Source organism: Pelmatolapia mariae, linkage group LG5, assembly GCF_036321145.2.
Source record: "Pelmatolapia mariae isolate MD_Pm_ZW linkage group LG5, Pm_UMD_F_2, whole genome shotgun sequence".
Classification (NCBI taxonomy): Eukaryota; Metazoa; Chordata; class Actinopteri; order Cichliformes; family Cichlidae; genus Pelmatolapia; species Pelmatolapia mariae.
In genome coordinates, this window is record NC_086231.1 from 24,174,883 (window position 1) to 24,198,658 (window position 23,776).

At 39.5% G+C, this 23,776-nt stretch overlaps 1 protein-coding gene across 5 annotated transcripts in view; it reads right to left on the reverse strand.

Annotated features, from left to right (window-relative positions):
* tfeb (transcription factor EB) overlaps positions 1 to 22,389 on the reverse strand; it is a 30,252-nt gene extending 7,863 nt beyond the window's left edge. For 2 of the 5 annotated variants that reach the window (XM_063474374.1, XM_063474370.1), the window contains exons 1-7: positions 22,206 to 22,389; positions 11,391 to 11,455; positions 5,721 to 5,825; positions 3,983 to 4,159; positions 2,472 to 2,570; positions 2,166 to 2,354; positions 1,381 to 1,470 (exon numbers count right to left, since the gene is read on the reverse strand). In XM_063474374.1, the coding sequence (XP_063330444.1) occupies positions 1,381 to 1,470; positions 2,166 to 2,354; positions 2,472 to 2,570; positions 3,983 to 4,159; positions 5,721 to 5,750 (585 nt within the window). In that variant the 5' untranslated portion in view covers positions 5,751 to 5,825; positions 11,391 to 11,455; positions 22,206 to 22,389. Of the gene's footprint in view, positions 1 to 1,380; positions 1,471 to 2,165; positions 2,355 to 2,471; positions 2,571 to 3,982; positions 4,160 to 5,720; positions 5,826 to 11,390; positions 11,456 to 13,556; positions 13,763 to 22,205 lie in introns of those variants that run through there. The other 3 variants (XM_063474372.1, XM_063474373.1, XM_063474371.1) reach the window with 3 other exon arrangements.
* Between the last annotated feature and the right edge of the window lie 1,387 nt (positions 22,390 to 23,776).

A 23,776-nucleotide genomic window follows, 5' to 3' on the forward strand; every position in this document is an offset into this window, starting at 1 on the left:
TCCTCTTTTTGATAATCAGGCACTCAAGGCTGGGACTTAAGAGTCACTGTGGTTCAAATAACTCATTCAGACAAAGAAAAGAATCCGACAACTCCCAACCAAAACTCAAAGAATTATAAACAAGAGTGCTTCATTGTCTTACCAGTTGAATCTGTTCTCCTTCAATAACTTCCACAATTGCATACGTCTTACTCATCTCCTTCATCCTCTAACTCCTTCTCCTACAGTGCCAAGGCGCTCCCTTCTTCCCTCTAAAGGCACAAGCAGCACATGCAGCTCTGAATGGCACTGCCGCTCCTGTGCTGGCAGAATGACCTCGGCAGCTCCGCTCCTTTCTTTCTTCTACCTCTGCTCTCAACCAAACAGCAGTGAACTTTCCCCTAACTGGACTTTCAGCCTGTTTTCCCCTTACACAAATTGCCCTCGCCCCCCTTTCCCTCCTCCTTTCTATTCCTCCCCCCCTTCTCCCCCCCCCCCCCCTTTCCAAATGTCTTGTAAACAAGTTGAACTCTAACTGCTGCCAGTTTAATTGTTAATTTTCTGAGTTTGCTCCCTCAAACACAAAGTGCTGTACAGTCTTCCAACTGGTATGTCCGCCCTACAGTTTCTAATTATGCCCAACATCATTCAGGGCCAGAATGTTTTGCGACTAAGTCAATTAAACATTGTTAGTGTATGAGAATATACAGAATCAAATCTAGAGAAAACTCTGTAACTAATGTTACAGTGACCACAAAGCAATACCCGATAACATTAAGAATAACTAAGAACATTAACAACTGCCATAAAGAGAGCCATTTTTCACACACAAGAACAATGATTATAGGAAGCACTTAAAAGTCTGAGTACTGATGACCTGGCATATCCAGCTCTGTGACTCATGTAGTACAGACAGAGCCGGAATTGAAGTGGTCGCAGGTTTCAGAGAACATCATACTTAATTAAAACACTTGGGAATTCTCTATTCTATTTTAAGGTGATGCATTCAAGCTATACAATCATGTGGTAATACGGAGAACAAATATATGGTACGCTTGGTTTCAATTTTCAGAATAACACGACGCAGTAATGTTTTCAGTGCAAAAATCTATTTTAAAAGTAATTCTGACTGTTGCAGAGCGGCCAAACCTCTTTTGCTGCACCATTTCATAGATACGTCACTTGTTTGTTTTTGTTACCACAATACCACTGTAGTGTCACAGCATAAAATCAGCAGAGACAAATTGGCCCGTAAAGGTTTTGTGGCCTTTACAGTCAATGACCCATTTAAACCCTGAGTTTAAATATGCAAAGAGTCCCTTAAAACAAACTTACAATGTGTAAATAAAATCATACGTTTGGATGCAATGTAGCTTAGTTATATGTATTGTCCCTACTTACTGTGTTTGACATTTGGACAGCATCAGTGAAACTTTGAAAATACTCATCATTGGACTGCATACTGATGATGTTATCAATGACCTCATCCATCTGGGGGGAAAAAAAGAAGTGTTAATTGTGTTTTTGTGACCTGTTTTTATCTAATGTTAAGAGAGGGAAGCAAACCAAAACCACCATTTGAATGCTTAGAAAACACTAAACTAAAGAAAAAATGCTGTCACTCCTCCTAAATTGATTAAAGCCTCAGAAACTTGATTGTAACCTCCCCGGACATGCATGTTACACTACTTATCTATCTGAAAGGATTAGAGAGAGACAGAAGAGAGGTGGTTATGCTAAAAGCACACAGCAGGTCAAAGTCTTACAGGTTCAAAGGGCCATCCATTCTGCTGCTTCCCTGTCACTTTTTAAGCTGTAATTACTGGTGCAAGGCCATTATGGAGCATTTAAATCCCACTGATTACCATTCTCAGTTATTGCCAGTTAGTCAACACATTCATCCATGTCCCTACTGTGTGCACAACACATTAACATCAGCACAGTCACAAAATGCTCCTCTAACCCTTCAAAAGACCAATTAAATCATTATGGTGCTTTCATAAAATGTGGAGATGATGTTACTTTGGGGGTAATAGTCAACCCTCATAATTTTATATACGAGTGTAATTAAGTCATATTTTAGGGATATTTGTTCAGTCTGGATCCTGTAAATGGTGCTTTATGACCTGCCCAGGAATGAATGTTTATGGGTTTATGCTTATGCTACTGTCGGCCCACACATCTACCTCTTTCTCGTGGCTGGAACCAATGTTGAGCATGGCCATCGGGCTGTTGGGGGCACTGTTGCCAGACATAAGATGCTCGGTGCGCATGTGTGGGGACTGGAGAGGTGGGGGTGCAGATGCTGAACCCCCTGCAGGTCCCATGTTTGTAGGAGGCGAGGGTGGTATTAGCCCCGCTACTGCATTGACCGCCTAGGAACACACAGAGAAAGAGAGTGTTACAGCATTAGTGAACAGAGATCTGACATACTATAGGCAGATGTATTTCAATACTACATGGACGGACTGAAGAAAATGAAAAACGTATACCTGTTTGGTAGCATAGGTGGTTGACAGGTATTCTTTCACTTGCTGTCTTCGAGACTGACGGATGTGGTAGTCTGTAGGATTTTCAAGGTGAGTCTGTACCTATAGTAGGGACAAACAAGATGCAGTCAACTCTTTTTCTATTATTAATTCAGCTGGATACTCAAAGTATCATTTTTGGGTACTTCTTTCTATTTTGTCACAACATATGTGGCAACAAAAAGCAAGACTAACAGCAAGTTCGCTTATTTCAGTTACCACACAGGGATATTATAAAAACATACATTTAATGTAAAATATAAGATTATTACCTTCCAATAATATTTAAAAAGATAACACAGAATATTCGATTCAGACCTCATTATCTCAGTTATGGCACTAGGACATAGTATGTTTAAGTCAGTGGTAAAGCCTACAGGAGTAAAGCCTCACTAAATCCCCTGATGTGGCTACACAGAGCATTGGACTGGCCTCATTCCTTCAGATCAAAGAATAAAGGAGAGAGCAAGCTTGCTCGCCATTACTACAAAGAAAGACTTGACTCCTCAGCCCCCCTCAGCTCTCTGTTATATAACCATGGTAGGGTTATATTAAATGAACTGTGAACTTTTCAGTCAATAGATATTTGTACTGTGTTTACCTTGTAAATACCTGGTCCAACAACAGTTCTTTACATGTATGCATTTACATGTATGGTTCAGAGGGAGTGATAGAGAAGCTTACCTTATCTACAGAAAGAACAATGACAACTTTAAACTCTGTGGTGATTTCATAAACACCATTCCCCTCTCCCACATATGCACGCATGTGCAAGGAGTAAACTGTCAATGCAGCAAGTTGGACCATTCAATACGAGTTACACAATGTATGAATTCTCACTGCAAAATGCACAATGTCATATAATGGAGTATTCCACAAACCCATACACTCGCAAACACACATCATGTAAGATAAGGACGCACACAACAAGCATCTCCGGAATCGGGCAAAATGTCACTTCGGCTTTATCTCTCCCTGACTGACTCAGGCTATCTATCGCTCCTGTCTGCCCTATCGCACAACGTGTCAAACCACTCTTATCTCCCCTTTGTGTCTTCCTACCTGCTTGGCGCGCCTCTGCATTGTTCTCTTTTAGTTTTTTTTTTTCTTTTTAAACCTGACTTTTGCCTGTGTGGCAGTGCTGCTGTTTGGGAGGCCACAATGCTCAGTGAAGACCTGACCACCTCCAGCTGCATCCTCCTGCCATTGCTTTATTGCTACAACATGTAATTAGATAAATAGAGGCATATTTTTCAAACACTCGACCAACATGTTTTCTTTATTTTACAGTCCCATAAATCTGTTTAGTGCTTTCTCTTGGCATGTTTGCATGTGGACTGGGAGCCGCAGACATTTTACTACACTCTGTTTGCGCATAATGTGCAGCGGTCCTGTCAAAAAGAAGCTGTGTGGGGAGTAAATCCAGCAAAACATATCTATCACAATAAGCCATTTCCATCTTAAGAATGTCTGACCTTCAGAACCTCCATGGGGACCTGCATGCTTTGGTAATGTTGTGGAGTGCTAATGGCTGGGGTGGGTGCAGGTGGCCCAGCCATGTGGTTCTGCATGTACTGCAGGGCTGCATTCTGCTGCTGCTGTAGCTGCTGCCGCTCACGCTGCTCCTCCTGCTGCAGCTGGTCTCGCATCAGCTGGAAACACACATGCACACACACATTAGCGTTTATCCTCCACCCAGAAAGACAGTGTAACCAACACCAGCTTGTATCTGTTATTAAAATGAAACCGGCAACATTTTTGGAAGGTTGCTGACCAGAATCGCCTATGATAGAAACAAATGGAGCATATGTCATGTTTCAATAGTTACAACAAATTTGATTTTCTTTTTTTTTTTTTTTTGCTTATTGTTCAAGGGCATCTTTATTTTTTACTGACTCACTTTATAAAGTTTTTCCGAGCTATAATTGAATTTGAGGGGAGGATATTTTTCCAGGTGGAATTTTCCAAAAAATAACCTCAGGCTATGATTTAATATTACTTTTGCCTCTTTGCTTGTTAGCAGACAGCAGCAGGTGACACATCTGTGAATGCACCAAATACTAAAATCACAGCCAAATTAGCGAGTGGAAAAATCTGTCGCTGAAAAAAGATGGCATTTAAACAAATGATAGAAAAGCTCTGCCTTGGTCAGTCCCATAGATTCCATAATGGAGGTGGGTGAGAGGAGAAGTTAGCCAAGCTAATGTCTTTTATGGATAAAACCTCTCATCCTCTGCTTGAGACTGTGAAGACCCTGAGCAGTTCTTTCAGCAGCAGACTGTTACAGCCACTATAGGAAGGAGTAGTCAGCAATCAGACTTTAAAATATGCACATAAAATAAATATTTTCCAATCATCATCTGATTTCAATGTGCTTTAATTCCACAGCCGTTCACTGGTAACAATCGAAGCACGCAATGTTAGAAAGAGGGGATTTGTGAGTTTCATGCTGCTACCGGTAGGTAACGTAACAACAACAGTGGCTGCAGTGACTCCAACTATGCTTGTGACTATTGTTTGAATATCATATGGACATGTGAGGACTTGTGAAAACTGTAAGATTTGTATGTAAAACTTTATAATCAGCCGTGTATTTTAAAATGTACTTTATTTTAAAAGCTTCAATGTCCATTAAAAAACAACAACAACAACTCTGATCTGCCTTTTAGTATATTTTAGTGTATATAGCACCACTTGTACATAGTACCAATAATTCTTGTATAATATTTTATTGATTCTGCATTTTTAGTAGCTTTGGCTTTTTCACATATTTTTTAAATGTATTTTTACTTATTTTATTTTTTCTATTTCTCTTATTTTCTAATATACCTCTAATTCATTTTTTTTCTTTCTGACACTTGTGCTGCTGCGACAAGGCATTTACACCACTGTGGGATTAATAGCATCTATTTATATCCATCTATGTAAAAATGATGATGAGATAGTTAAAAGAAAAAACAAGAATTTGTTTTTTTCCTTTTATTTTTTGGCTCGGTGTTATACCTTATACATGGCAGTGAAAATCAGGCCCTAATGAAACCTAGATAGGTAGACACGCCCATCTATCAATCAAAATGCTATGAGACATTTAAAAGGAAAAAAAAAACGTTCAAGTTTCAAATTCATTGCACAACATTACAAATATAAAGTGATATAAATAGCCAGCAAAACTCCCGCATGTTGTTTACCGAACGGTGGAAGGTTATGTTGTACCTGCATCCGCAAGCCAATGCGTGAGGCCATGGCTGAGGGGCGGGGGGGCAGGGGAGGGCGAGCTGACGTTAATGCACCACAGTCCAGCCCGAGAGGTAGTGGAAGCTGTAAAAGAGACAACGAGGGGGGGGGGGAAAGTGAAAAAATTGTAGTAACATAGAAAGAAGCTAGAAATGATCTGATTAACATAAAATGTAACCTCGCTATTACAGATCATTTGCAAAGAGCTAGACTATGTAAACACATCTAACCTCTGAAGAAAAGCCTAATTAAACTAATTCTTTGGTGGTAAGAAGGGAGGTGTGAGACAAGAGGAGATGTGTGCAATACTTTTGTGTGTACAGACCTGTGGCTTTGTGATGTTACAATTTTTTTGGCTTTGTTTATTTAACAGTGAAGCAGATTCTCAACTTTAGTTTAAGCATTCATTTCTTGTTTAAAATAACAAACAAAAGTCTTACCTTAGTTTGTCTTATTTATGCTAGTATATGTATGCAATTGTTTGACGATAACAAGATTGTCCAAACCTTTACTAACTATTGATAAACAGCTATTTAAACTTATAAAAGAAGTCCAGAACCAAGTTGATTAAATCCTCTGTTCAGTTAAGTTAAATCAAGGTAGTAGTCACACCAACGCAATATCTCATTTATAACATTCAGAAAAATAAATAATCAAGATTTCTGTGTTCCCACTGAATCAACTGTACTAAATCCAATTTCTAAAAGATGTTTAAACGCAGGGTGAATACTCATAAAAACTGTTTACCAAGTTGACACAGCATTCGCTGATTCACAGTCTCTGATCAGGCCTCAAGTAAGCAAAGCTGGATCAGTGAACAATCTGACACATCACCAGAATCAGCCAAGCCTCTCAAATCTATTCATCTAACCATCCATTCATTGTCTGTCTGTTGTGAAAGGTTTTCAAAGAAATAAAAAATAAACAACCCCCCAAAAACATGCATCTCATGACTGTTCCCAAATTGAAATGTCACTTAAAAATCCACCTTTGATTCAAAAGATACAGCATGAAAATTCCTCAACTACAATGACCTTTTGACTTTCACACCTAATGTGCATCAATCACATAACATTAGCAGCTAATGCAAAAACAAGGATCACTTGCACACTCCTGGTGTCACCCTGACTTGACCCTTTTAGTTTTGTTATGATGAAAAAAAAAGACAGGAAATAATCTTTTTTTTTTCTCCCCCACATAGTGGATGATTTCCAGTAAAGCTGGAGAAGTCATGTCAAAGTCATGTGGCCTTGTTGTTCTTAAGTGATCATGTGAGCAAAAAGATGAGGGGAACACCCGTCACCCCTTTCAACATCTGCTTTTTTTCTCTCACATACACAAAGTTAACATACATTGGGGAGTTCCTGGGCTGATAGTTCCCCTTCTGCAGTGACTTGCGTTTAGCCCCTGCGTGACTAAGCTTGTCTTGCCCTTATAAAGGTGTGATGAAATCAGTGCTAGATCTCAGTGTCTAGTCAAATATCTTGTGCTTGCGGTGATGTGGGATGGAATAGCACAGCATCAGTCAGAATGTGATTGCTCCATTCTCTGTATATGCTCATAAAGAGAGAAAGAGAGCGAGAGAGAGAGAGAAAAGCTCATTGTGCACGAGGTACAATAAGAAGGGCAGCTCCTATTGAGAAGGACTGAAGCCGCCTGTTGTCCACAGTGTACATTTCAGCAACCGAGGGGGCACACACTGCCTGCTTTGTGCCCATTAGATGGCCCACATGAAAAACACACACCCATGCAGAGATACACATTCAAACACATACAGTTTCCAAAACACACTTGTGCCAGAACTTGGACTTTAGGGCAGGCCAACCGGCAGATCTTAAAGGCCAGCTTACTTTAATCTGCAAGATTTACAGCTGTTGATGCAGTGCTGCAACAGAAGGAGCCTTCCTGCAGCGACAGTAGTAAATGTCTTCAAGGTGTGTACTTGTGCACAACAAGCGCTAGTTGCACAGGGGTATGTTGTCGTTGACCATAAAAGCTCTTTGCAGACACAAGCTTTACTTATAAAAACATATTAGATTTGACTTTAACCTAATGGTCTACTTTGTAGAGAAACCAGGCTACGTGGCACAAATAATGGCCCAAAGATACACGTTTGAATCCCCGATGCACGAGTGAAAGGATTCCAAATCTACCTTGTTTGTAAAGCTGCTTACAGTAGCAGATGCGTTTGCTGCAATGTTTACATTTCACTTCCTCCATTTTCATCATGCAAAGTATGTATCATACATCCACCCACTGTAACAAAGCCATGATCCATGACCTACATGTCCTGTAAACGTTGCACACTTATTTTCATCATATAGGATGTCACTTCCTGATATCATATGGTGACACACTGCTACCAGGCAGCATGATCCCCCACACGGGCCTTCCCATTGCCTGACATCAACTGGGGGCATTTGTGACGCAGTAGAAGCACAGAGCGGCTATTGTGTGTCCGACGCTGTAATGTCACAACCCCTTCACTTCAAACACTGACAGCCAGTAGTAGGATGCAGAGCGGAGGAAGCCCGGGTCAGAGGCCAACACTGCCACGTTAGCCACACAAATATATCTCAACCAAAGTCCAGCTTCCATGTCTAAACTACCGTAAGCATGTGTTTCTGCAGTACTTTGTGTTAATTAAAACATTTTCAGATCAGGTCAAAGTAAAGGCTGATCGGATACATCTGTGAGGAGGCAACATGGCTAGGTAATGACAGCTAACCAAGATATCCAAGACGTGTGTAATATATTCAACTTAGAGAGTGATGACAGCTTTTCTTCCAGGCAGAAGCATAGCAGGTACACACAGAAGTACACACTAATGTGGGGGCAGTGTGGGGCTATAGCACCTGTGCTCGGAGACAGCGTGTTAATTTGTGGAGTGTTTATTTTTAGAAGTGGCTGTGCAAAGCCAAAAAGGGCCTTTTTGGCAACCAGCAGTTATATGTGGGATGTGTACATACACACTCCACATATAACTGTGCATGCATGGTGCACATGTATGTTGTCAAAGCTGTATATAAATAACAGCATGTAAAACTTTATTTAAAGCAAGTGTAGGACCTGTGCAAATCAGTTCTGCACAGGTAGTGAGCAGAGAGACAAGAAGTGCAACATGGCTAGCCCTGCTCTGAACACCAACACGTCAACAATGTAGTGCAAAAGCTGCTTAACCTTCCTCATGACAAGACAAGATATTAAAGTTTTCACAAACCAAACTTGGAAAACCAAAGAATATAATTTCAAGTCAAAACACAAACGCTGGCTTTCTCATTAAGTTATCTGTCTTCCTGTGCTAATGGCTAAAATAACCCCTGCTCTCTGTTCTCCTTTTCAGGAACACCATGTTCCCCTGAACTACGGTGTGTTTTTTTTGTTGTTTTGTTCATGTGTTTGTGTTTGTGTGTGTAGCCTCATGCATGTGCATGTGTTTGTGTGTAGGTGCGGGTACAGGTGAGAGGAGGGCATGCACATGAAAGGTAAGCCTGCATGTGTATTAGTGCTCTACGGTGTTTGCCAGTTTTCATGCAGACCCCTTGAAAACATGTAAACAGACCTCTGTTCTGAATATGTCAAAATCACAATTTCCACCACCACCATCAGCTTAAGGATACCATGATTACGGGATAAAACTCGCACTGGAAGTATGGAATTCAGCATACATATACATATATACACATATGTATATATATATATATATATATATATATATATATACATACATATATATATATATATATATATATATATATACATATATACACATATGTATACATATATATACATATATACACATATGTATACATATATATACATATATACACATATGTATACATATATACACATATATACACATATATACACATATATATACATATGTATACATATATATATATATATATATATATATATATATATATACATATATATATATATATATATACACATATATATATATATATATATACACATATATATATATATACACATATATATATATATATATATACATATATATATATATACATATATATATATATATGTATGTATATATATATATATATATATATATATATATATATATATATATATATATATATATATATATATATATATATATATATATATATATATACATACATATATACACATATATATATATGTGTATATATATATATATATATATATATATATATATATATATATATATGTGTATATATATATATATATATACGTATGTATGTATGTATGTATGTATGTATGTATATATATATATATATATATATATATATATATATATATATATATATATATATATATATATATATATATATATTAGGGGTGCAACGATACTCGTATCGATATTGAACCGTTCGATACAGTGCTTTCGGTTCGGTACGCATGTGTATCGATCAATACAAGATTTTTAATTTATTTTATCAACTTTTCTTCTGACTATGCTGTCTGTGTTGAGAGCTCAGTGGATCTGCGTTCGACTACTCCGCCTAGGCTGCACTGTCGAGCGCAGATCCACTGAGCACAGCGCAAGCTAGCAAGACAGAAGCTTAGCTCGTTGCAACATGGCAAATTGAACCTCCCCCACCCTCATTCAGATCTGGCCTTTGGAACTATTTTGGTCTTCATGTGAAGTATGACCCTGAAGGTAAGCGCATCATGGACAAAAGTAAAACAGTATGTCGGATGTGCCACGCAGTGTTCAATTACATGGGTGGGAACTACTGCGTTAGCGCAGTTTGCTGGTTAACGTGTTGACGCTGTCCAGCCCCACGCACGGGGCGATCCGCGGTAGCTCGTTAACGGAGATTTGCCGTGTTGTGGCGTTAACGTCATTTCAGATTAACGCTGACAGCACTAGTGGGAACACAATGAATATGACTGCACATTTACGCCGACATCATCCTAGTGCAAAGACAAGTGGAAGCAGACAAAAACAACAAGCACGCATGCTACAGACTTTACCCGAGTCATTTAGACAGCCGTTAGCACGTGATTCTCCTTATGGGGACCTGATATGTTTAATATGCTGCTGAGAGTGTACCCCAGAAGAAGCGTATAGTATAGCTTTTATTTTGGAAAGAGCCATTTCTCTGTAATAAACTCTCTTTTCCAAAGATGAGGGATTTCTCCATCAGATATTTATTTTTTTATTACTTTGTCATTTCAGCAACATTAAATTTAAAAACTGTACTTTTGAGTTAAAATATATATTTATAATTTTAATAAATGACAAATTAAAAAGCATGAACATTTTTTTGTATCGAAAAAATATCGAACCGTGACACCAAAGTATCGAACCGAACCGTGAATTTTGTGTATCGTTGCACCCCTAATATATATATATATATATATATATATATATATATATATATAACCTTTACAGGTAGTTTCACTGAGACATACACACTGGCAAACAGGCAGATCATTTTCATCTGTTACCACAACATATCTCTGACATAAATATATATGGTTAGAGTATACGGGGGTTATATAGGCACACTGATTTTATTTCTAATTCTGAATGAAGCACAGTGCTACAAACACTTGGCATGTTGATTTTGACGGTAGAATATGAAAAGATATCTTAACAGCACGCAGACAGACACACACACAAAATACAATTACCTGTTTGAGAGTAAATAAGAGTTCACAAAGTAGTGTGTGCTCTGCTTATGCTGCTGACTACATGTCTGGATGATGGAGAGAGTCGATGGCCAATGGGATGAAGGGATGAAAGAACAAAGAGACAACAACAATCAAAAAGAAAAAGAAGAAATGATTGGTTATAAAATGTAAAACTGAACAGAGAACTGACAGATAAAATGAACAGCTATAAATAAAGCATATAAATTTGGCAGTTGTGAAAAAGCAGCTGAGGAAGCAGTGAAGTATTTAAGAAGGGGGAGCTGCAGGTGTGCAACACACACTTAAAGCAGAATTTCCATGGCGGAAGCAAGTGAAGCAACAGACCATGGTAAGGCTTAAGTATAAACACATGCGACAGGAAGATATTCTCAATAACTGATTTGAAAGTTGCTGTTTTTTTCCCCTCGGCTCATTCTTCCGGCACTGCATTTCCTATACCTGGTTTCCAGTCATTTTAACACCTTAATCATTAAAGTAAGAGCTTCAAGGATGTAAAGGTTTTTATGAAAAGGGATGCACACCCAGGGAAATATCACAACATTGCACAATATCATGGTTAGAGTTAAAAGGGATTTAATATACACACATATACACAACGCACACTTTGAATATCTTAGTGAGGGCATCTAAGTGACATACTGCTTTCCCTAGCTGCTTACCCTAACACTAACCATCAAAAATGAATCCCTGAACCCTCAGCCTAAACCTAATAGTAACCCTGACAGCAAAACCACATTCTGAGTCTCAAAAATGTCTTCAAACTCGTGGGGACGGGCATTTTGTTGCCATAAGAGACTGGTGGTCCCCACAAGTATAGTAGCGTTCCAATTTTTGGTCCTCACAAAGATATCTAAACATGGTACACACACACAAAGAGTATATATATGATGCAACCACAATAACCACTCAAATATAGTCAGTAGTCTTAAGACTGTAAATTTAACGTGGATAGAAACATCTGTGTAATTTATTACCATCTCCTCACCAAGATGAAGTGCTAAGGTTGAGTGATTCTACTCAGTGGCCAACTTTCAGAAGGTCATCTAAATGAATCACCATAACTCATCAACACTGTGCGTGAATCACAATGCCTGTCACATTCAACAGCCTATTTATAGTCGCTCAAGAGAGACCCTGAGCAGAGCGAATCTCAGCTACAGTGATCACAGAGCAGAGAGTGCTGTGAAAAAAAGCACGGAAAGAACAACAGCAGGCTCTCCGCAGTATCTATTGTACAACACAGAGATATAGGAAGGACAATGAGCCAGCATCATCAATAAAAACCACAACGCATTACTTCCCCTTTCCTTCCATCAGTTTTCACAACTCCTAGTTCTGTCGGCGGTGAAGCAACTTCCTTGCCAGGCAAGCCATGGAAAAAACTAAAACTTTTTAAGCCATGACATTTTTTTTTATTAGGAGTAAGGAACAGTTTACACCAAAAACTTTGCAATTGTTTGACACTGACAGCCACTCTCATACAGCACTTGAACTCCTAGAAGGAAGGGGAGAAAAAAACTACAATAAAACAAACGCTGTCTAATCTAAAATCAGTTAAGCTATTTCATCTAACCAAACTGGTTAAACAGACACGAGACCTGAATTATACACAAGCCATACAGAGATTATGTAAGTGAAACACAGACTGTAGGGCACTATAGGGCAAATTATAATACTTGTATCCAGCATCTCTAAGAGCAGGTGTAGTGCAGTCTAACTTATAAACTAGAGGATAACCCAAACACAGAAAACCTTCTGAAAGTCTGGCCTCCATTGATCATTTTTTCTTTTTATGCTTGCAGTTCAGCTAAGATTAACTGCCCTCTGCCATAATCGATCACAATGCTAAACAACGCTTCAAAGCTGCTCAATCATATTTTTAATTTTTCTTTTGTTTTTCTTTTTTAAAAGTCACAGACAGTACGTTAAAATTGGGTCATAATAGACCAGCTCTAAAGTGGTTTCTGTTGCTGTAAGTGTTTCTGTTCCTCTGCCTCTTACTACAATACTTTGCACATAATATGTTCAGACATGTTTCATAGCAAGCATGAACAGAGCTCAGGCTGACAGCTGTCAACAGCCAGGCACCAAGAAACACACACAACAATGGATATAGTTCAGTACAGTTAAACGTCAGGTTCTTACCAGAAACTCTCCAACTACTCCAAAGACAGCATAGTGTATCCAGGTGAAATGAGCTCCTCCACGTGTTAGTAAACACACTGACAGAAACCATGAGCCGTTTGCTTGCTCAGCCAACCAGAGCTTACATGTGCTGCTCCACTGATTGTGATGCCACCCCTTCCTCAACAGGACTGCTTAAAGTACAGTGTCAGTCACTATTAGTCACCTTCCGCCCCCTTTCTAACCACCAGCTCAGCTTCCTAGACGTCCTCCTCCTCCTGCTGTTTCCCTCCTCTTCCCCTAAATTACCCTGAATGCAATCGTCTGGGCCAACAACAAGGAGATCCCTGTGTCTAGCTAACTCTTTTAGTTTCTTCTTTCTCTCTCTCTCTCTGTCTCCTCCTCAGTCCAGCCTCTCTTCTTAATTCAGTGCACAACATTTGCATACAGCAACACCTACACATATGCGTGCGCAATTTGAATGCAATTCCTTATTTTATCTACCAGGTCACTGTGTTTTTATGACCTATGGGGCAATGAATCAGCACATTTACTTCTTTAATTGAACACCCACACACACTATAACCACACCACACAAACAAAAAAAGCACACAAAAACATTAACATTGATGATCTGCATTTTTTCAGTGTTGTTTCCACAGCTTTCTGACTTTTTCTAATAAATGGAACATTTCACAGCCATGGATTTCTAAAGCTGTGATCTCTGCATTATTCAGGTATGATTTAATTTATGTTTAGAAAAAAAAAAAAACCCACACTGGATACATCACACATAGCTAAAATGTGATCCAAATAAACATCTGAAACACTAGTGGTAGCTTTACAGGCATAAGATCTGACCAGCAAAAAACTGCCTCCAATGAGGGTTTACGTTTTCTGAAGTAGCGCAGCAGAGTATTGCAAACTTAAACCTATATGGAATATCCATGTATTTCTGTCATTAATGAGATATTATGGATGAATGGCTCCTGAAGGCGGCTCTCTATAAGACAGTAAAGAACATCAAAATCTCACGTTCAATAAAATGCATATACACAAGTACGTTGTATCCATCAACAACCAGACAGACAAAAAAATAAGGAAACAGAATACTTATGGATATGCCAGAAAGTTTATTCTGTTTATTTGGACGTAGTTTTTTTAGTGGGAGAAATGTTTCGTCACTCATCCGAGGGACTTCTTCAGTCAGCTGACTGCAGGTTTCACCAATCTTAAAAACAGTACATTTGCATAATGACCAAAACTAGTATCACTGATGATCAATGGGCTGTGCTATCAGTTTCTTGAACTTGCAGTCAGCTGACTGAAGAAGTCCTGTGAATGAGTGACGAAACGTTCCTCTTACTGAAAACGCTACATCCAGATGAATACAATCAACTGTCTGGGATTTCCCTACCTGGATGCTTGAGCATGCATCAAGACTTATGGATATGATTTTTAACAGACTCTGAGTGATGAGTTCAAGCATCATCGCCTGAACTAATATTAGAATAAATTCATGGCATAGCATACTAAACAACAGTATCATGTACAGATCTGGCTAACAGTATCATGTTTTTAAAGATATTCCCCATTGATATTCACATAGATGTTCCCATAAAACTATTGTAAAGAGGCAGTACTCCTCTGAAAATCTCTTATATTGAGGACTATTGCAATTAATAACACTGTATCTAACCCAGTTATTTACATCCCTCCATGCAAACACTTCCAACCTCTCCACACCCTGTATGCCTCAATAAGGAAAAACAGGCCACTATGCTAGTTGTTCCTAACACAACAGAGGAGGACACAGGCCAGCATGGTTCAGCAGCACCCAGCTGACAAGAATCCCTTGTTTGTACACAAAGCTTTAAACAGTAGGCCAGCTCCAGTTCTCATAGTGCCCACAGTGTATTTACTGGGTTATTTTCGTCCAGGGGCAGGACCCATGAGGGTCCTCAGCTTATTGGCCAGAGAAACTGCGTTCCTGTCTAGGCTAACCAATGGTAACTCATTTCAGTAGGAGTAGGGGGGAAAAATCTCTGTCCATGACAGCCTTGTACCCTTTTACAACGGCCTTTCAAGGATGCACATACATTGACGCAAACACACATACGCCAATCAAGGCCCTCTCCATTGTCGATACGCAAGTTTCCCATTTTTTAGTGCCTCAGTCACTACAGTTGGGGCCAGATACCATCTACTCTATGAAGACCAGTACTGTGGCTCTGCTGAAAGTCTAAAACATGTGTTTTGATATGTTTGAATCAAGTCTGACCTGGCTATGCTCACTTATACCTATACTGTGTGCTATTGATGCAGGATAAAACAGGGCCATAAATATGCCAGGAAAGTCAGAGAAACTGGATGTAGCCTGTAACTGCACGAGTGTGTGCTTTTGTGTATGATGTATCAAGAAATAATAAAATATAACTATTTTAGAACTTTAAAATGCATTCTTTTGGGTTTGTTTGTTTTGTTGTTTTTTTTTGCTTTTTTAAATCCATTTAAACTTTATTTAACCAGGAAGTCTGATGTGATTAAAATCTCTTTTGGAAGGGAGAAGGTGGCGCCACACCACTATACCAGCATGACACATGATATTCTTGCTAATCAAAGTGATGTTTGCAAGATTCTGCAGACCACAGCATCTGACCAAACCAATATTCACATATGTAAGAGTTGCTGTACGTTAAAAAGACTAAATAACTGAAACTCTTTGAAAAAGAAAACAAAAGAAAAAACAGAACCCACAGCACTTCCTGACTATGCACATAACATCATTTGGCCCGAGGTGACCCCACGCTGTGTGTATGACTAATAGGAGTGTTGTTGTGGTTTAATGATACTTGTCACATGCTATAAATTATGTGGGATATTATAACTCTAATTTGAAGAAATATACACGTTTACAGTTTACAGGCAACGACGTCATGATATTCCAGTCACCGTGTATGAAGCAAATAGCTGTTTATTTTAAATGAATCCCATTTCTTGTTGGAGAATTTAAAAGTATACACTAATAATATTGACAAAACAAAAGTAGTGGTCTCTGTTTGTGAATTTAAGAGTGGGTAGTACAGTAACTAACCAACCAGCAACCAGCTACACAACATTTCTTTTTGCATGAGTGAACATCATCATATGCGGGGAAAATGGAATGGAAGGCAATCTAGAGATGAGAGATAAGGCGAACGCGCACACACACACACACACACACACACACACACGTGAACTTAATTTGACTTTGGCTATCACACACTCGCAATGACTCGCACCACCTTGAGTACAAAAAAAATCAAATCGCTGAAACTCTTGAAAAACTTGTTAGTATTAGTGATGGAAAGTAACAGAATGTGCCTGTACATGTGCACAAGAGTGCGTTTCCGATCAGAATGCATTTCTTGTCCTCTGATCAAATATGAGACAGGTTTTGTTTAAACAGTATAGACAAAGGAATGTTATCTATACAAAGACACCCACACACAGCTTGATGCTGTATATAACTTTATCACAGAATAATCTAAAGATTTTTCCATACACTATTACCAGCCCTAAAAAAGAAAGACAAAAACAACAACAACAACAAAAATGCAGCTATTAAATTACTAGGATTCATTTATACAAGCTTGTTGCACTCAGGATTTTTCCCTGGTCATTCCCAAAACACTGAATATGCCAGTGTTTTGGGAATAACAGCGGAAAGCCAACCATCTTCAGGTTATATAACATACAGCATTATGCAAGGGGAAAGAAAATATCTAAGGAATCAAGTTATAATCAATTGGAATTTGAGTATCTTTTTGTATTCAATTCATAACTGAAAGCTGCATAAGGTACAATTCAATGAAAGTTCTTGAACTCAATCCATAAGGCTTATAAAATATACCAGATTTAATTTTGGCTCCTTGTGAAGACCTGCACTGTTTCCAGCAGTCCTGCTATTTTTAAATCACTTCCTGGAAGTACCATGCTTGTCTGCAGTTTCATCATGAACCTCAAACTTTCGTGAACAGCAAACATCAACCTCTGAGTCAGACGGACCCAGCTATCATTTTGCTAATCATCATGGGTAACTGGGACACAGGCCCCTCGTTTTTGACACAAAGACCAAACAGTGGTCTTAAATGGGAGAGCGGAAGGCAGATCATGAGGTGAATAGCGCCACCAGGTCCATGTCATTTTATTTATTTCACAAGTTGTCACTGTAAATTTGGCCCTGAAGGTCAAATGTCTGTGAGTGAAAATTTGGCTCAAATTACCTGAACTTAGAGAGCAGGCTCAGCTCATTTTGAGCTGCTTACAATCAGAACTACTCCGTTTGACTCCATATTCTTCCTTAAAATGGCATTCAAGTTGAACAGTTGTTATCGGGCACTGCAAATGCATGCCTAGAAATGGTCGAAATGGGACTTCCAAGGAGCGATCCAAGCTTAGCAGGAGTGCTGGAACACTTACAGCACTTCACAATGAGCTGACCTTGAAGGGGATAGTGGGCAAATTTAAATCAGATACGCTGTTGAGGGCGTAAACTATTGTTGTTGTTGTTGTTTTAAATCTTCAAGTACAAACATGAAAAGCAATGTGACGCCACTGTGGAGCTCAGTATGACCACCCCGACCCCAAAAAGGTACAAGCTGAGGAGGATTGAACATTTCTGAGCCTAGATGAAAAAGTAAAGTCAACACAAGATGATAATAAGTTCCAGGGATTTGGGATATCAGCCATATCCGAAAGACAATTAGTCAAAGGCAGAAGATTATGCATCCAATATGGATAAATATGTCATCATGAGTCATCAGTGAGTCAATAAATACTCTCCCTGGACCTTTTTTTATGCCTTAAAACTAGCCTGAAATCTAAGCTAAAAAATGCTGGTGAGATAATCTTGAGAAAGCAGATTTGTGTTTTCAAATCACCAGTGGCTTCAAAGTACAGTCAATAGCAACAACACTTGGAATCACATTATGAAAACCTGTTTGAGGAGCCCACAGGGCATAACATTAAGGAAGCAGTCTGTGGAGTACATGTGAAAGTTCCTAGTAAAGAACTGAACTGTTCAGCTGGAACTACTTTTCACAGCACTGAAGACGATTATAAATGGAAAGAGTTTGTGCACAACTTAAATAGAAGCAGATACAACACCTATCTTTTATCGTCAGTGCTTCACTGAACCTTGAAATCTATATTTTTTGTGTTAATTTCACAATGCACTTCAACTGTTAGCTTCCTGAAAGAAGTGAAACTACCAAGGACACTCTTCATATTCATTATACACACTTACTACACATACCTTACTTTATTAAGAAAAGCTTTTAACACAATAACTGATTCATTCCCATTTGTGTGAACAACTTTCAAATGTCACACACATTGTGTGTTAAGTGTGCAGCAACATTATGTTTAATATTTCTGAAAAACATCTTAATAAGGAGACAAAAGGTAACTGTAACATTTTCTGTGGGCCACTGTAAGAGATGATGTTTAAGAGAGACACATCTACCAACTACAACTGATCACTGCAGTTCACAACGATAAGAAAACTGTAGAAATACACACTGCAGCTGCCCAGTTGTGTATAACTCACAGATGCAGATGAGCAGCAATTCTTACAGAGAGAAATGAGACTGAGCAAGCCTGTCACTACTGTCTCTCAGTTAAAAAAAGAGGATGTGAAACTGTGGAATGAAGATAAGATGAGGAAGTGGAGTCACACATTTTGCACATGCCCTAAAACGCCCCACCCACACTTACCTCTGGGAGATCATGGGTCATGTTGTCATATAGCACATGCCACGCTGTCATTCCCGTGGTTTTCTAGAAAAACTCCGAGCTTCAGTGAAAAGCTTATGCAGTAGTTTGTGTTATATTTCTGTCTGCCTTTTTTAAATTATTATCTCTAAGGAAAATCCAACAAACCACCAGGATAGGTCCTGGTCTAAGGACAAGAGCTGAGAAAGCTGTGTAGGTCATGGGAGAACTGTCCATATGGCAAACGGATGAAGCTGTGTTTACACACACCTGATGCTCTTTCACACTAGAGTACATCCATTGAACCGAGCCACTGTGCTTGTGTGTCTCAGTGTGCGAGTGCAAGGGTGTGTGTGTGTGTGTGTGTGTGTGCGTGCATATACACCTTGCCTGCCTATGTTTACCTGAAGAAAATTAATCCCATCACCAACGGACTGCAGACACATACCCAATGAGGCTGAAAACATCTCTCTCTCTCCCTCTCACACACACACCCACAGGATGCCATGTTTGTTTTCAACTTGGCACAGAAAGGCACAAATTAGTACAAAGCAGGGAACAGAAATACTAAAATGAAATCTTAATTAGAATACTTGATGTGGTCACATTTCCTGTGATGTTTCCATCTTTAACTCAGCTTTGGGTTCATCTGCTACTCTGTCTGAACAGGTGGCAGCTGTGCTATTGGAGAGAATTAGAGTGCAGTCAGTCTATCAGGCGTCACTGCTGCTCTGCATACTGTGACCAGTGACCTCTGACCTTGCTGACAGTGACCTCACAGCTCTGTGCATTTAATAACCCTGGCCCCTCTTGTATTGTGTGCACTACATAACCCTGCTGGTTTCACGATGACCTTCAGTCCCATTCTTATCTGTGTGCCTACACTTGTTCACGCTTGTTCAAAAGGAGTCTAAACAGCTACACAGACACCTTGCACATGAATACATTTAATCTTATAAATTTAGTTTCAATATCAATTGACTCTATGTAGATATATCTCCAGCAATCTATCATTTATTTGAAAGTTTAGCTAATAAGCAGTATAATCTCCGTTATGTAAACATGCCGAAAGGCACATGATAAAATTACAAGGCAATAATTCAATTAAAATGGTTTATTGGCATGCGGCAGCACTGGATTAGTTACAGCTAAGCTATCTGCCAATGCCGATGCCCAGTTTTTCCATCTTTTCTGACTGGTTACAGAGTCATGGTTACAGTCATGAGGGAGAAACACAAAGAGAGCCAGAGGTAAACCAGACGGAGGCAGAAGGAAAAAAGAAAGTTTCTAATCATGCATATTTCAAATTATACATTATTCCCATAGTCGGATCTAAATCCAGTCACATGCATACTTATTTGTGGGTGTTTGTGTGTTTCAGTAACATGTAGACAGACGTTCTCATGCCTCACAGCTCTCCCTGTCTTCTATATCAAAACCCATGTGCATATATTCACGTATCACGATGAACCCTGACCTCATTGATGCCTCTGTGCAAAACTCATTTTACTGGAAGTGATTCAAGGCAAGCGCAAATAAAAGGAACCCACTGCAGTTCCCCAAAACCCAAGCTTCACAGATCTGTTAGACGTGCAGAAAGGATGGAAGCTGGAAAGACAAATGAATTTAAGCAGTAACCCAAAAGATGATACAAACAGATTGCTGATATTTCCACTGCGACTTTGCTGTCTGGGGAACAGTATGTATGATTGCAGAGACCAAGGGTCAGAGAAGAGAGTCTTATGCCAAACGTTGATGATGTAATATAGAGTCGCACACATGTTCTCAGGCAGGAGGGGGGCATTGAGCCACTGCACCCATGGTCTGGATGGGGGGGGGGGGGGGGGGGGGAGTATGTGAAGCCAAGGTGTTGGGTAAATAAATAAGGGGTTGCTGATGCTAAACATTATTCTGCTGATGTGAATCTGCTTTTTTAAATGAGTTGCTTCATCTAAATTTATTTCACCTTTGGTTGGGGAACGTCATATCTATCTAAGTAAATTGTTGGTCAAACAGTTTAACCACAGTCCAGAAAAAGCAAGCTAAAACTTGCACTTCACGGTGAAACGACTGCTAAACCCAACCACGCATGCGCCTTTAGAGTCAACTATTATCATTGCATTACCAGACAGCAACTGTCATGCTAAACTCTACTTTCCACTTAACATACATACAGCACATGCGCACACACACATGGAAATAGGAATAGCGCTCTGTGCTGAGAGGAAAGGCTGCATAAATCAGGGGTGCCTTCATCATTTTCACGTTGGCACCTTACATAACTTTAAAGGTAAGCACTTTAACAAGCAGAGCAGTAATACAGTCTGTACAGTCACAGACTTATACATAGCAGCATACCCCAAGGCTGAGGTGTTGTTACTGATACCGGTCTGGCTGCAGCTTATAAATGGCAAGAGGGGCAGCTCCCAGCAGACTCGCAGAGGACAGTAAAAGGGAAAAAGTGGTGCAGCGCACTGTAAACCAGTGGTTCCAGGGTCTTCATCACAAAGGCAAATGTGTCTTTATATTTAAATTATGGTTAAAACTACACGTACAAAATATTTAACGCAATAAATTCTGAAATGTGTCACGAACACCTCAAATCTTTCTACAAATATATTCAAGGCGGCAAAAATACACGAGTAGAACAAATGTCCTGTATAATTTCTGTTTGTAGCCTGTATGCACAATTCATTTTTGTATTCATTTGATGAAATTATGCCTTTTATTTCGCCAAAAGGGCTACATAATCAATTAGTTCAATCTAGTCCATTCCATTTTAAGTCGATAAATCGCCCAAGTTTGCGTTAAAAGAGTGAAACGCGCACTTGTCTTTTCTTTTCACAGGGTTTCCAGAGGCAGCAGCGGTTCAGCAGAGGCTAACAGTTTCAGTAGCGCTGGTGAAATCTAACTTACCCGCTCTGAAGGTCAGACAGTACAAAGTAAGAGTCAAGCTCAGGAGAAAAAAAAGTGCGTGGCCACTTCTATATATTCTGGCACCAAGTCCGTCAGAAACTATCACAAGCTGAGTTTTAAACCAAGGTTTAAAAGGTTTGACTTTCCCCGTATTTCCACACACCGACAGCGCGTGTGCAACCGATGACACTTAGCCAATTTGTTTTCGTTTTGACGGTCAAGTTGTCACAACTCGGAGCGTCCGCGGTCACCTGTGCCACCACCAATGGCAAAGCGCAAAACGGCCTTGTGGGAAATGTAGTTTTTACATCGCGTAAACCAGAAGATGCGCTATTTTGAGGTAGTGACGTGATGCCTGTTGACTGCAAAGTTAGTTCCGAGTCGTTCAACAAAAGCACTCAAAGAACTAAACGAAAGGAAAAGGCTATTATCTGTTATGACTGTTTCATTGTGCAGCCTGTTGATGATCTTCAGTTAACAAATGACAGTCTTTGTGGCACACTGCTCAAAATTAAACCCTTTTGAATGACAGCATAGCTTCAGTTAAACTTCTGGGATGTTGATCTGGTTAGTCAGGTAGGAGAGGGGGTTGTTAATCAAGTTCAGCTGCTTTAGTGTTAATGGAATTCACCGGTGCACTAAAAAGGCAACTATGAGAACCCCCCACAACAGTAATGGTTTTTCCAGGTGGAGGTCACCGCCCCTCCCCCCATCTTTTGCCCTTTCATTTAAACTAGTTTTGCATGTGGCTGGGGTCAGTGTCACTACAGGTAGCACGAGGCGATGCAGTGTATCTAGAAAGTATTCCATCTTCTTCATGTTCCACATTTTGTCATGTTACAGCCTTATTCAAAACACATTCAAATTCATTTTTCACCTCAAAATTCTCCACACAATAACCCATAAGGGGGGGGGAAGTAGGCAAGTATTTACAGCCTTTGCTCAATTCTTTATTCAAAGTGCAATTAATGTCTCAGGTCTTTTTGAGCATGATACTACAAGCTTGGCACACCTGTTTTGGGGCTCTTATTCTTCTTTGCACTTTGAACTTCTTAAGCTCCATCAGATTGAATGCAATTTTTTGCTGTACAGCAATTTTCACTTCTCTCCAGAGAAGTGCAATCAGGTTCAAGTCTGGGTTCTGGCTGGGCCGCTCAAAGACATTTACAGAGTTGTCTTGAAGTCAGTCCTTTGTCATCTTGGCTGTGTGCTTAGGGGTTTTGTCCTGCTGCAAGATGAATAGTCACCCCAGGCCAAAGGTCCTGAGCACTCTGGAGCAGGATATCATCAGTGATGTCTCTTTACGTTGCTGCATTCATCTTTCCCTTGACCCTGAATAGCCTCCCATTTCCTGCTGCCAAAAAGATCCCCAGCATGATGTTGCCACCACCATGATTCTCTGTAGGGATGGTACTGGCCAAGTGATGAGTAGTACCTGGTTCCCTCCAGACATGACACTTGGCATAACCAGAGACTTCAATCTTGATTAAAAAAAAAAAAAAAAAAAAGAGGTCTTCAATATTTGAAAGCCTTTGTTTCATCAGTTCTTTTGGTAAACTCCAGGTGTGCTG